This window comes from Bison bison, unplaced genomic scaffold (genome assembly GCF_000754665.1).
Source record: "Bison bison bison isolate TAMUID 2011002044 unplaced genomic scaffold, Bison_UMD1.0 scf7180017864176, whole genome shotgun sequence".
In the NCBI taxonomy this organism is placed as follows: Eukaryota; Metazoa; Chordata; class Mammalia; order Artiodactyla; family Bovidae; genus Bison; species Bison bison.
The window spans coordinates 4311096-4326373 of NW_011494748.1; the positions used below are offsets into that span (position 1 = coordinate 4311096).

Sequence of the window (15278 nt, forward strand, 5' to 3'; positions counted from 1 at the left end):
CATTTTTCCCATAGTCCCCTGTTATGATCACTAATGTTTTTAATCTTCTGTATGCACAATAAAGATGTTATGTTACGTTATGCAAGAAAATGCAAACAATGCCAAGCACTATCTAGAAAATCATGAAAATGAGCCTAATAAAATGACTAGTTATTACCACAGGATCCTCTTGTATTCTTACATTCCAAATAAGTATTTTCTATCTTTATCCATCATAGGTAATGGTTACATAACCTACCTTTTTGGGGAACATTTAAGTTGTTTCAGTTTTGTGTTTGATTATAGAAATCACTGTAAAAAAAAAAAAAATAACTTCTTGCCTTTGATCTTCTTCTCAGGTTTCAAAAATCAAAGAATTTTAGAGCCAAAGGCTAAGTGGGCATCAAGCTCCTTATTTATTAAATAAGAAATCTGAGAAATTGAGAGACCTATCTAAGTTACTTATTAGCAATGTTACTACTAGAAGCTAAATCTTCTGACATATTTTGCCCTTTGCTTCCCATCTCAGCTTTTAGAAGCATCTAGAAGGACTTGTTTTGATCAGACTATAAGCTTTCAAATGATAATTTTGTCTTAAATTAGCTATTTATTCTTTGTATTTTCACATCAGATTACCTTATTTAAAATATTTCATGAAGAAGAAATGAAAGAAATATTAAATATTTAAGAATGCATTGAAAATTATGAAAGAGTAGGTTACTACTTTTTAGTTTTTTATTGTTGGAGTAAGCAACTTTGTGGGAAATGTCAGGATATGAAGACATCTTTTACATAGGAAATGATGTGAACCATATGGCTTATTCACCATCAACTGAATTACAAACCATGGCAGTTCCTACACTTTTAGGAGATGCTTATGTGGTCCTTCCATTAAAATTCCACTAATGTGACATTTGTGAAAAGGTTTGTTTGGACATACTTTCCTCACCATGTGAGAAGCCACAGACAGCAAAGGCATTGATTAAAAGTGTTTATATATAAATTGAAAGCTATCAGTTCTAAAATATTTCTCATTTCATGTGTCAGAGTTTTTTGGTCTTTTAGGGAAGTCTTGTCTGTTTCCATGTTTACAAGACTCTGGCTGTTAATATTGTTAAATTTTACTCATCGGACAGGAAGAAGGATCTTAGCAATCATTGTTAGGAAAAGAAACATTAAGAAAGTTAAAAAAAAAAGTTCCACATTTAATCTGTTAAACAATGGCAAATTTCTTATGAATCACTGATACTGTAATTGAACTGGAGACATTTTTAGAGCAAGCTTGCTTTGGCTTTTTCACCCTCCGATTTGGAATCTGCTCACAGTACTGCCAGCTTAACCAAAAAGGATTAACTCTCATATCCAACTGAGAACACAGATAATTCTCAGTAATTGGTAAAAAATGAAGATGAATGGGGCTGAGAGATAAGGAGCAATTAGCTCATCAGCAGTTACAGCTGTGCACTCAATCCGGATCCATCTCTTGAGTCTCGGCCCCTTTTAAAGAACCTACACAGAAAAAGCACAGGACACCCCTCCCCGAAAAATTGCTATACCTGCCCATCATTTCTCTAGTCTTCCATTTTATTTCCTTCCTATACAAAGACACCTGTCACAGCATGCTATGTAAATTACTACCTCTCTCAGGACCTATGTCTAAAGCCAATCTTCTTTTTAAACTTTTTTTTTATAACAGAAACCAAATGACTACTGTAGACACTCTTAAATTCCCTGTCAATCGTTTCATTATAGCAGCATCATCTGTTTGAAAATATAAGCAATTCCCTCATCTAATTATAGGAAGGATTTGAGGTTCATTAACATTGCCAAAGCAGAGAATCCAATGCGCAACTTCAGAGCTCTGCTTGGTGGCCGGTGTTCTCAGTTTCCTTTTATTTGCTTTCTCAAGGTCTCCAAGACTTTTTCCTGAAATCACAATATTAATTTTGCCTTCCAAATAGACACGTGAGATAGAAGAAAGGAAATGACTACAATGTAAAATATTTTATTTCTTCAGGACTAGCAAAAAAAAGTTAAGGGGATGATCAGATGGGGAAGATAATTTTATTATTTATCTGCCCAGCTTTTTTTTTTTTTCGTCATTGTTTTGTTTGTCGGTTGGTGGACAGAAGTAAGAAGTAAGGAATGCCATTGAAGAACACACACAGCTGTTTAATCCCAAACTAAAATTCTTGTTTTTACTTGAAACTCCTATATCCTTTTAACTATTGCAAATTTGGAAAATGCAAACAAATCCTACATTTCAGGCATATGAAATATGTTCAATTTGTGGATCACTGCATTAGGGTATTCTTGTCTACTTTCCATGGTGTTCAGAGGAGAAACTCTGAAGTCTTAAGATTACTTCACTTCCTCAAAGAAATAACAGCAGTTTGGGGTTATGACTATAGTTTAAACAATAAGATTTTCTTGGGACATCTGTTTTGAGATCACATTTTGAATAGATATGAACTCATTTCCTACGAAGCAAGCAATCTACTATTGTTGATAGCTGTTTACCAGTTCTATGAGTCAGATATTAGCTGGTGGCAAAGGTCCCTCTTAAATCCTCCTGTATTCTTTAAACTGTGTACATAGTGTTTTCCTTAAATAAAATGTTAAGAGAAGTAAAAATGCAGTCTTTTCCTGTCTCTTGGTAAATTATAGTCCACAAATGCTTGTACTTGGAAATAATATTTAATGTATTTATATTTAAAAGAGTCGTTTCCTTTGTTGTCATTAGTTAAGGGAGTAAGATATTAGGTTTAGCAAGTATGTAAATAACAGAGAAACTATTAAGAGATGCTTACTATGTCAATATTTATATAGCATTTAAAAACTAGAAGTTAAATTAAGTTTCCTTTATTTAGATTAAATCGATTGTGATTAATTTAGTATCCTCAAAAATGTGCATGATGCCAAAAAAAAAAAAAAGATAAGTAGATAAAACACAGCTACAGAGACTATGAAATTGACCTTGGGTTCACCGGTTTTAAATTCTGCCTTTCCAATATCCCAGTCCCAATTTCCAAGCAGCATTTTTTAAGATGGTTATGTAGATCAGTCCTTAAAGCAAAAAAATAGCAATTTATCTGGTCTGTATGTTGTGGATAGTGTTGCCACTAAAAAGAATCCAGGACATTTTTCCTTCTTATCTGCAATGTAGCTTATATCAGCCAACCTGTCACAAGATAGCACTTGATATAAACAAGAGATTGCAAAGACATCTCAGTAATCAATATCAGGATGGCTACAGTATGGAAACCCCAACCAGTGCATATCATTTGTCTCAGCATCTATTTCTATGGCCAAATGAAGCATTAATTCAAATCATAAATCTATGGTGATTTAAATCTGGGAATGAGCACCTGCCTGCTTTAATGATTTATTTTGTACATTTCAGTAAGCAGGAGATTTGTCCATATGAACTGACAGGTCACCTTCAGATGCCAGGAGCAGGCTGTTTATCACCATGCAGACTAGCATCTCATCTCAGCAAGTAAATATTAAACTAAAAGAATCCAATTGATTGTGGATGAGGGAGAATGGCGACACGGCCGTATATTTTACTCAGCCTGCCGATGCCTTACTCGGGTCTATCCTAAAGTCCTCACTTCTTCCTAAAGTGATCATTCTGTTGGAAAGATGTGAGCTCAAGGTTACCAAGTAAAATTGGGATGTAAAATAATTATTTGTCAGTGTCGCAGGTTTCTTCAAACACCTTTTTTTTCTGGCTAATTGTTGCAATTCATATTAAGAACTAGAGACACTCATCTATAATAAAAACATCCCTCACCTCACCAAGCCAAATAAAACCAAACCAAGCAAAAGAAAAAAAATAATCTATTTTCTAGGGCAACAAGGATTTTATTTACGACCAAGAGGGGGCAAAATAGAGTGTTTCTACATACAGAGCTCTGAAACTAACAGAACTTGTGAGCCAGATGAGTACAAGGGAAAAAAAGAACTTGAACTGACTTCAGAAATGCCACTAGATTTGGGCAGGGCTGAGAGTACAATACATCATTTAAGTAGCACCTCTCTGAGGGGTTTTTCTACTTCAAAGGGCTGATAGATTCATGAGAGCAAGTACATTTGTATCCTGAAATATAAAGCTTCTGAGATTCTTGGGATTCCTCCTAGAATTCATAGGCTTCAATACCACTTCCTAAGCGCCTCCTGCTAACTGATGTTCCTGGGGATCCACCATATCCTGTTATGACTGTCTTCCTTAACCACGTCACCCATTAGACTGCGTGCCCCGTGACTGTTGAGACTATTAGGATTATTTTTGAGTTCCTAGAATAAGCTAAAATCAAACACACAACAAAATCCAAATGATGTCACAGATGCCCCCAAATTTCCTCACAGGCATGAAGCTTAACAAATGCCTAGTAGAGAGCATAGGAAGACAGGAGGAAAGAGTTGGTGCTGTAAAAAGAGGAAGAAGGCGGTTTTCAGGAGGGCAAGCTGGAAGAAATCGTAACAATAGCAAAAATAATACCCACACAACCAACCTTACACATGACCAAAAGTGTGATAAACAGACATTGTAATGAATAAAATGATAAACACTTGACAAATATGCTTTCCTTTAATTCTCATGATGTAGATACTATTTTTTATGCCACTTTTCAGATTTGGAATGTAAGGCTCAGAAAGTTCACATAATTTTCCAAAGTCACATAGCAGTTAAGAAGTGTTTAATAAGTAGTAGTTATTAGACACTTACCAAGAGGCAGGCACTGTCCTGAGAAGCAGAGAAAACTGCAGCCTGTTTTAAAGCAACTACTTTGATCTTTGCAAACTCAACTCCCCCTCACCACTGCCCTGTACCTTCTCCCGCTCTACCCACTCCCTGCTCCAAACTCTGTTTCCCTGATCTCCACGTAAAGAAGAAAGGAGCAAGGGGTATGCTCCAGAAGAATAATAAATCAAAAATTCTTAGAGGATAGTGGTATGTGAGAATAGAAGAAAAATGACAATGATAACATTTTGCCCCCAAACAGCTATAGATATATATAACACACATGATCTATATGCCTTAGGGACTAATGGTAGCATTAATGTTAACAAAGTCTCAAAATATTAAGGCCCTCTAGGAAAATTCAAATAAATACCCATTTCTGGCTCAAACTGGATGATGCATGTCAAAACTAAAAAGCGATATAAACTAGCAAGCAAATACCTTAATGGAAGAAAAGTGATTGCTTCCAATAAAACACAAATTTAAACTGATTCTTGCTTAAGCCATTACGATAGTCTAGGTATCCAAATGATTATGGGAGGCACAAGGTGATCAGAAAACAAATGTTATTTCATAATATCAAATGTTAAGAGTATGTCAATGCCTAATTATGTTCTTTATCTTATGCCTATTGGTTTCTCCAAAGCCAGTTTCTGCTCTGCTGCTCAGGAAACTTGACAGAGGTATAAAGTTTCAACATATTTTGTTCAAGTGTTATTACACTGCCTTATTCAAAGATCCCTCCTCACAACACCAACTACCAACAATAAACCGCACTGAAGTCTTAACTCTCCTAAAATTTTGAAAACAATCCAAATTATGTTTTGGAATTATAAGTATGATTTATAATGGCTAATTACTTGTTTTCAAAAGTGTCCAATTTTGCTCTATTTTATCAAAGTAAGACCATTATGTTACAACTGTGTGCAATCAATAGTTTTAAAAAGACAATTACAATTCTTTCATTTCACTTCAATAGTTTTTAACTTTTAGAAGTTTAAATTGAAGTGTGTAAACTATAACCTAAACAATCCACTGCCCTCTGTCTTCTTAATAGAAGCACCATAAATGTGAACGTTGATGTTTCCTTTAGTTCTTTTCAATTTTTGTGCCATTCTTTGGCTTTTTTACACATCTTTCCATCCTTCTAAGAATTGCTACCACCTTCTTTATCCTGCTCTCAAATCAAAGCCATTAACACTGCTCCTTTTCTCTTCCCTAGTTCTGATGAAAAAGTTATCTTTTTTCTCTTTTGTACACTCCACTTTGGCATCACTAAAGCCATGGTATTTGTGTATGTGTTTTAAAATTACTTCTTACTATGTTACTCATATCTAGCACATGATCTCATGAATTGTTGTGAAAATGATTATCACTGAAGTCCACAGCATTCCTTCTTTTTTTTTTTCTCTAATTTTATTTTATTTTTAAACTTTACATAATTGTATTAGTTTTGCCAAATATCAAAATGAATCCGCCACAGGTATACATGTACACCTATATGTCAAGGAACTGAAAGCAAGCAGATACTGATTATTAAAGAGATAATCTGTTAAAACGCAGCATAGAAAAGAAAATCTAATTGAACTGCCAAACTTATTGCCTCCCTCATGAACACATATGCTGGATATAGTCTCTTGTATACATCTTGTAGCATCCAAATTTCTCCTGTTACATTAAATTTTGAGCATGATTTCTATATTTTAAAGAAAAATAATTTGGTGGGGATAAAATGTTGTATCTCAAAAACAGAGATACAAAAGATATCATCAATAAAAATGTGGCCCTCACTTGAAGTTGACTGACAAAATGAATTACCCAAAAGAATTCTGCAAAGATAAAGTTGTTCCTTTTATTTTAAACAGTGACTATTAATCTTACTTTTCTTCACACCTCAAGAACAAAAAAGATCAAATTAAGAAATTGAAGTGACATAGTTTAAATAAGAGAAATTGATAACGGTTGTATACAGAAAGAATGAATCATCAGCATAATTTTTACTCTTGGCAGCCAGCACATGAGAAGGTAAAGTTTACATTTTGCTGCTAAGGCACGTTCTTCTTCGGTAACCAATGAATTACAAGTTAGAAGTCTGTGGCTTTGTTTGTAAATGTTCTTCTGTCACCTCGTGTATTATCAATTATTTCAAAATTCTAACTAATACAGCTTATTTGTATTACAAAATGTGTTAACTAAAATCATATAGTAACATTTAAAAATAATGTTCTCAATTATTTATTTAGAATACATGTTGTTAGGCTAATTGGCTTCTTCAAAAGATACACTATCTTCAAAGCTAAAAGGAACAACTTCTTGAATGGGTAGCCAATAGCTGGGTTCTGTAAAAGAAAGTCACTTAGTAACAAAATGATTACAGTTAGGTTTCACTGAACAGAAAACTTACCAACACTTGAATTCATGTCCCCATTTTCAGAATCTGCTCCATGTTGGTTATTACTGGCGTGATAGTTGCTCATAGCTTCTAATTTGATTTTTTTCACCTTCATTGCTTCGGCGATAGCTGCATTGGTAGCAGCGGCAGCTGCTGCAGCTGCTGCTGTCAAACCTTTAAAGAATAAATTAAAAATGAGGTAATGCACATTCTAATTTTTCACATAAGAGTTCATGTACTTTATACAACACATATACAAACATATTGGAGTATCTGATTCCTTTATGCAATACTCTCATATCGTATATTCATTCCCAATGAACCAATGAAAGAACATTGATAGAATGGACAGAATGCTCTCCAAACTCCCACATCAGTATTAGCAGAAGTATAATTCGTACGTAGAAGGATAATAGTAGAAATAAGGCCAGAATTCTCTCTCAAACAACTCCATCTGAATATGTCATTCCCCGCCTGCTTCCAATGCTGTCCAGCTGCCTAATGAGGGTAAAAATATAACCTGCTTAACAATTCACCAAGCTTTTCACTAGACCTGGAAAGCTAGCTAATCACCCTAAATCTCCCTGTCTCATGCCTCACTCCCCCTGTGTTGAACTTGGCCCCAAGGCCCACATGTGCTCTGTGTCTTCAAGCCTGCACTTTCTCACAGACCATCAAATGTCCCAGACGACTCTACTTCTCATCCTCCAGTATTCTAGTCCCAGAGTCCACCCTTCTAATCACTATGCCATGATATTTATCCAAACAGTTTGTCTCTGTTCACTAAGAAAACGACAGGTAAGAGTGATCATGAGGGGATTTCCCTGGTGGTCCAGTGGTTAAGAATCTGCTTGCAATGCAGGGGACACTGGTTCAATCCCTAGTCAAGGAACTAAGATCCCACATACTATGGAGCAACTCAGCCCATGTGCCACAACTACTGAGCCTTCACGCTCTGGAGCCCACACTCGGAAGCTACTGTGCCTGCGCACCACAATGAAAGAGCCCATGTACCACAAGACCTGATGAAGCCAAATAAATAAATAAACTTTTTTTTTTAAAGGAGTGATCATGAAATTAGAAATAACAGTGAGACCAATATGGAAGAGCAGAAAGAGAAGTGTCAGCTTTAGGTACAGGCACCAGGTATCCAGCAGAGGTTTCAGAGCAGTTTGAACTTCTAAGTCAAATCACTTCATCCTGACATTCTTCACATTCCCCTGGTAGCTTAGATGGTAAAGAATCTGCCTGCAATGCAGGACACCCAGGTTCAATTCCAGGGTCAGGAAGATCCCTTGGAGGAGGGCATGGCAATCCACTCTGGTATTTTTGTCTGGAGAATCCCATGGACAGAGAAGCCTAGCAGGCTACAGTCCATGGGGTCACAAAGAGTTGGACATGTCTGAGCACTACATGAATGATTTCTCTTAACTTTAGAACTTTGACGTCTGTGAAAGGATATACCCTCCCACTGCCCTCATACTTTTTGCTATGGCTGCTTCAGAGCTGGCTTCAGTGCTTCAGCCCGCTCTGAATTTATCTGTATGATTTATTTCCACTCGCAGCTGGTGGATTAGAGACTGAACACCTCTCTCCTTCTTTTCCTCCCCACTAATCATCACTTCTACTTACTACAGCAAATAAGTTACTGCCTCAGGAATTAAAGAAAGTTTTGTTTTTGTTTTCCCCTAGAAACCTCTGCTTTATTTTAGAGGTTAGGGGAAGACCTCACCTTTCCCTCAGATCTGACCAAAAACACCCTGACAACTTTCACCCCAATGCAACAAAACTTTCAGACCGGATCTTTGCATGACAAACTGATAATCACCCCCTAAAAAGGCACTGGTCTGAACTAAAAGAATTCATCTGGGTCTGAACTGAACACTTATTGCCATTTAAGTCCCAACTTGAACTGATTCTCTCCTCTTCCTATGATTGAATTTACTCCCCAGTTACTCATTTCCTTCAAAGATGTTTCAGAACATTTTCTTTCCTGTTCTCTTAAAATTCTGTTTGTGTTTCCCAGAAAATCTCTCTTCCTCAATTCGCTTTGTCACCAGTGTGAACATCCCACTTGTCCTTTCCCTTTATTGCCTGGTGTTGTCCCATCTCCAATTTATGACACATCTTTATCTTTGATTTATGCAGCAGGTAAATCTTGTTCCATAGTATGCAAGTAAAAAAGAACACCTACAACTTGAGATATGAGTCTTATTATTGGATAGTTCTGAATCAAGCTCAGTAGCATGAAACATAACTATGCATGATATGGCCTTACATAAGCTATAAAAATCTTCTTAAGTATGTTTTCTTCATCTGTGAAGTCATCCTATTCACAAAGGGATAATAGAAGGATTAAATAATATAAACTGTGTGAAGAATGCCACATTATGTTTAGTAAAAATTAGGCGGGCCTTGTGTGCTAGTTTTTACTTTAAGAAGTCAAGCCCAGTCTTAGCTATGAGTCCTGCAGGATATGATGAGCTGACCACATCCCCCTCAGCTAGAAGCCTAATTCTCCTTATCTGCCTGCATTAACCCTTGACTTTTAAAAATGCTTTCAATAATTTTAGTATGAAAAGAGTACTTATGATACACTTCTATTTCTCCACTTGACATTTTTCTCCCCAGGTTTACATTTCTAATATAAATTCCAACAGATAGTTGTGTGTATGATACACATACATGCTATAACTTAACTATAATACTTTTAAAATATTCTATTTTCAGTATGGTTTCATGATGACAAGAAGAAAGCTATTACATTTACAACAGTTGCTGATTTTAGTTCTACTAACTCACCTTGATGTTTGATGGGTCCTCAAATTTAATTCTTTAATAACTTTCGAATTCAGCCAATTTTCTCCATCTCTATTGGCTCCCCCTAGTACAAACTGTCGCTTTTTCTTCCATGGAGTATTGTAATTATTCTTAACAGCTTTTACTTTCTCTACTTTCAGTCTCTTATGATTTATGCAGCAGTCAACATAACCTTACGAAAATGAAAATCCAATCCTGACATTCAATGCCTGCTCTGAGGAGCAAGTTGGGTGCTTCATGTGTCTGTCAGGGCCCTGTGTGCTCAGTCCTCTGCTTCTCTGTGTGGCATTATCTTTCCACCAGGTTCCTTTTGCTTTCTGTCTTCAGAAACATAGACATCTTTCGCGTCTTCTAACAAACATTTCCTCTTTCAAATTAGACTCTGCACATGGTGTTCAAACTTTCTAGAAAAGCTGTCCAGTTCCATACCCCAGACCTGTCCCTGCAAGCCATGTGATGGCTTAAATATGATGCTCCACAGGGAGCAGGCTCAGGATCCTGACTCTTTAATCAGCTTCCTTAGTGGTTCAGACAGTAAGTATATGCCTACAATGTAGGAGACCTGAGTTCAATCCCCAAGTCATGAAGTTCTCCTGGAGAAGGAAATGGCTAACCACACTAGTATTCTTGCCTGGAGAATCTCACATACAGAGGAGCCTGGCAGGCTACAGTCTACAGCCTTACAAAGAGTCGAACACGACTGACTGACTAACATTTTCATTTCACTTTTCTTTTTTCAGTGGAAACAGGCTTAAGATTCTTACTCCTCAATCTACCTAGGAAAGAGCTCCAACACTTCAAGAATCAATCTAAGACTTGCTTATTTTAAAGAGCTGACTTTCCCCACCCTACTCCACAAGAGTAGAGCTTGTGTTCTCAGCTCTGTTGAATGAGAATTTGTCTTCTCTGTGCATTAGAATCACTCACAGAGCTTTAAAACCATACAAAGAGCTGAGTTTTATCATCAGAGATTCTGGTTTTGAGTTGTATATTTGAGTTGAATTTACTGCTCCTTGGGTTATATTAATGTGAAATCTGAGAACACAAACTCACTCCCTTAAATTGTTTTTTTTTTTTTTGAGGGGGAAAGTGGGGAGAGGGATGTTGCTTGGGGGGTTAGTTAGGGCTGACTCCTCTAACTAGGTTATAACACCAAAAGGACAGAAAAACATTCTTAATATAGTTATCTCAAACACTGAAGCCAAAGCCTGGCACAATTTGTATCTGAATGAAAAAAATGCTTCTGAAATTGGATTACCTGAAAAGCCACAAGAGAAATATGGGCATTATTTTGACAATATCGGGCTTCCCTGGTAGCTCAACTGGTAAAGAATCCACCTGCAATGCAGAAGACCCCGGCTTGATTCGTGATCAGGAGGATCTGCTGGAGAAGGGATAGGCTACCCACTTCAGTATTCTTGGAATTCCCTGGTCCCTCAGCTTGTAAATAATCCACCTGCAATGTGGGAGAACTGGGTTTGATTCCTGGGTTGGGAAAATCCCCTGGAGAAGGAAACAGTTACCCACTCCAGTATTCTGGCCTGGAGAATCCCATCGACAATACAGTCCATGGGGTCACAAACAGTCGGACACAACTAAGCGACTTTCACTTTGACAATATCAATGTATGCCATTAAAAACACTTTATATATATTGCAGTCAATAAAAATATACTAACAGTAGCAAATCTCATTAACTTAATAATAAGCATTTACTCTCCATTGCTGGAGACAATTACAAAAGTCTCACCTTCACTTCTGCATTTATTGCACTTTCTGTTGGCCTTGTCATAGCCCTTTCAAATCATTAATGTAATTCTCAAATCCTCTCTGGCTTGCTGCCTCTAGTAAAATCTTACTTTAGAATATAGACACTCACTTTAGAAAGAGCCCCCATTGTATATTTTGTTCCCTATTGAAGCTGCCTTTGAAAGAACAGTTTAACAAATTTACAAAAATGCTCCAGTGTCTTGTCTATGTTTCATAGAGAACACAGTGTTAAAACTCTTCCAATGTAATCAAGAATGGTTTGCTGGTGCGACATGCATGGACCCAGAGATTATCACACGAAATGAAGTAAATCAGGCAAAGACAAATATCATATGATGTCACTTATATGTGGAAATAAAAAATGATACAAATGAACTTATTTACAAAACAGTTTCACAGACTTAGAACACAAACTATGGTGAACAAAGGAGAAACTTCGGGGGAAGGATAAACTAGGAGTTTGGAATTAATGGATACATAGTACTATATATAAAACAGAAAAACAACAAAGACTAGCATATAGCACAGAGAAGTATATTCAACATCTTATAATACCTTATAATGGGAAGGAATATGGAAAAGCATAAATGTGCTTATATATGTATATAACTGAATCACTTTGCTGTATACCTGAAGCTAACAAAACATTGTAAATCATCTATGAAGTGAAGTGAAGTGAAGTGAAGTTGCTCAGTCGTGTCCGACTCTTTGCGACCCCATGGACTGTAGCCCACCAGGCTCTTCCATCCATGGGATTCTTCAGGCAAGAATACTGGAGTGGGTTGCCATTTCCTTCTCCAGGGGATCTTCCCAACCCAGGGATCCAACTCGGGTCTCCCGCATTGCAGGGAGATGCTTTAACCTCTGCGCCACCAGGGAATGGCCCTCTATCCAATATGAAGTAATTTTAAAAAGAATGGTCTGCTTGTGTAAACACTGGTAATAAAACATCTACCACATACTTTTTCTCCCTGTGTAAGCTTTTCCTACTTAGAACTCTTTCCACTTGCCTCATATTCAGATTTCATGATATTCTCCTTCAATATCCCACCTTGAAACAGCGAATTTATGACTGCTTTTAACTTTTTCCAGACAAAACAAGTCATTTTTCCCCCTAAGAACTAGGTAATCCAGTTTCTCGACGTGATAATCTATATCAAATCCAGCTGCAGAGCATGGTAAAGTGGAAGATTATCATCGCTGGGGCCATATTCACAGAATCTATCTCTTAGATGGGCTTCCCTCATAGCTCAGTTGGTAAAGAATCTGCCTTCAATGCTGGAGACCCCGGTTCCATTCCTGGGTCAGGAAGATCCCATGGAGAAGGGATAGGCTACCCACTCCAGTATACTTGGGCTTCCCTTGTGGCTCGGTTGGTAAAGAATCCACCTGCAATGGGAGACCTGGGTTTGATCCCTTGGTTGGGAGGATTGTATAGTCCATGGGGTTGCAAAGAGTCAGACATAACTGAGCGACTTTCACTTTTCATTTCTGAGAGATGGACTGAAAAATCTGTAATTTTATCTTTCAACAGGTTGATTCTCTGCCCTTAGATTATTTGATGACAATAGTATACCATATTAAAGTGTGGCTGCATTTTACAATAAAAGCTTATTAGCCTGGTAGTAGTTTTTGAAAGTGAGTATAGTTCAGAATCAACAAGGAAACTTGTTACAAAACAAAATTAGGATGACTCAATCCTCAGGATCTGAGACACACTGCTGTAGACTCAGACTCAGAACTGTAGGTTCAGACTTTGGAAAATTGAGTCTTCTATGCCTGTAGCTGAGCACAGCAGAAGCAAAGAGGCCAGCCAGGTAATGCTGCACTTTCGTGTGATATAAATACAGTAGTCGTGTGTGTGATTAAGTCAACCAACAACTTACATTGACAAATCTATTTGGTATATACAGTAACTGTTAACCAAAGAGCTTGAGTAACTTCTTCTGATTCTTCAATTACGTAGATTTTTTATCAGATTTATTTCTCTCATTGGGGGAAAGTTATGTGTATATATAACACACACACAGTGTGCGTGTGTGTGTGTGTGTGTGCCCGCGAGTGCACAGGTGCACAGTGAATAAACAAATAAATGAATAAAGAATCTCTCCCACTAAGGAAAGATTAAATCATCTATTTTACTTCCTGAAATTTTCTTTTTTATATGCCCCAAGAACAATAATAGTATTTTACACATAAAGATCAAAACATGCACTAAACCATGTAGTCAAATATCAGTTCAGTCAGTTCAGTCGCTTAGTCGTGTCCGACTCTTTGTGACTCCATGAATCGCAGCATGCCAGGCCTCTCCGTCCATCACCATCTCCCAGAGTTCACTCAAACTCACATCCATCGAGTCAGTGATGCCATCCAGCCATCTCATCCTCTGTCGTCCCCTTTTCCCCCTGCCCGCAATGCCTCCCAGCATCAGAGTCTTCCAATGAGTAAACTCTTTGCATGAGGTGGCCAAAGTACTGGAGTTTCAGCCTTAGCATAATTCCTTCCAAAGAAATCCCAGGGCTGATCTCCTTCAGAATGGACTGGTTGGATCTCCTTGCAGTCCAAGGGACTCTCAAGAGTCTTCCCCAACACCACAGTTCAAAAGCATCAATTCTTTGGCGCTCAGCTTTCTTCACAGTCCAACTCTCACATCCATACATGACCACTGGAAAAACCATAGCCTTGACTAGATGGACCTTTGTTGGCAAAGTAATGTCTCTGCTTTTCAATATGCTATCTAGGTTGGTCATAACTTTTCTTCCAAGGAATAAGCGTCTTTTAATTTCAAGGCTGCAGTCACCATCTGCAGTGATTTTGGAGCCCAAAAAATTAAAAGTTTGACACTGTTTCCACTGTTTCCCCATCTATTTCCCATGAAGTGATGGACTGGATGCCATGATCTTCGTTTTCTGAATGTTGAGCTTTAAGCCAACTTGCTCACTCTCCTCTTTCACTTTCATCAAGAGGCTTTTGAGTTCCTCTTCACTTTCTACCATAAGGGTGGTGTCATCTGCATTGAGGTTATTGATATTTCTCCAGGCAATCTTGATTCCAGCTTGTGCTTCTTTCAGTCCAGCGTTTCTCATGATGTACTCTGCATATAAGTTAAATAAGCAGGGTGACAATATACAGCCTTGACATACTCCTTTTCCTATTTGGAACTAGTCTGTTGTTCCATGTCCATCCAGTTCTAACTGTTGCTTCCTGACCTGCATATAGGTTTCTCAAGAGGCAGGTCAGGTGATCTGGTATTCCCATCTCTTTCAGAATTTTCCACAGTTTATTGTGATCCAAACAGTCAAAGGCTTTGGCATAGTCAAGAAAGCAGAAATAGATGTTTTTCTGGAACTCTCTTGCTTTTTCCATGATCCAGGGGATGTTGGCAATTTGATCTCTGGTTCCTCTGCCTTTTCTATAACCAGCTTGAACATCAGGAAGTTCATGGTTCACATATTGCTGAAGCCTGGCTTGGAGAATTTTGAGCATTACTTTACTAGCATGTGAGATGAGTGCAATTGTGCGGTAGTTTGAGCATTCTTTGGCATTGCCTTCCTTTGGGATTGGAATGAAA

General features: G+C 37.5%; 1 protein-coding gene across 3 annotated transcripts in view; it reads right to left on the bottom strand.

Moving 5' to 3' along the window:
- The window catches only part of DACH1 (dachshund family transcription factor 1), a 460914-nt gene that overhangs the window by 212230 nt on the left and 233406 nt on the right, over positions 1-15278 (bottom strand). For all 3 annotated transcript variants that reach the window (XM_010842289.1, XM_010842290.1, XM_010842288.1), the window contains exon 3: positions 7131-7292. In XM_010842289.1, the coding sequence (XP_010840591.1) occupies positions 7131-7292 (162 nt within the window). The remainder of the gene's footprint in view (positions 1-7130; positions 7293-15278) is intronic.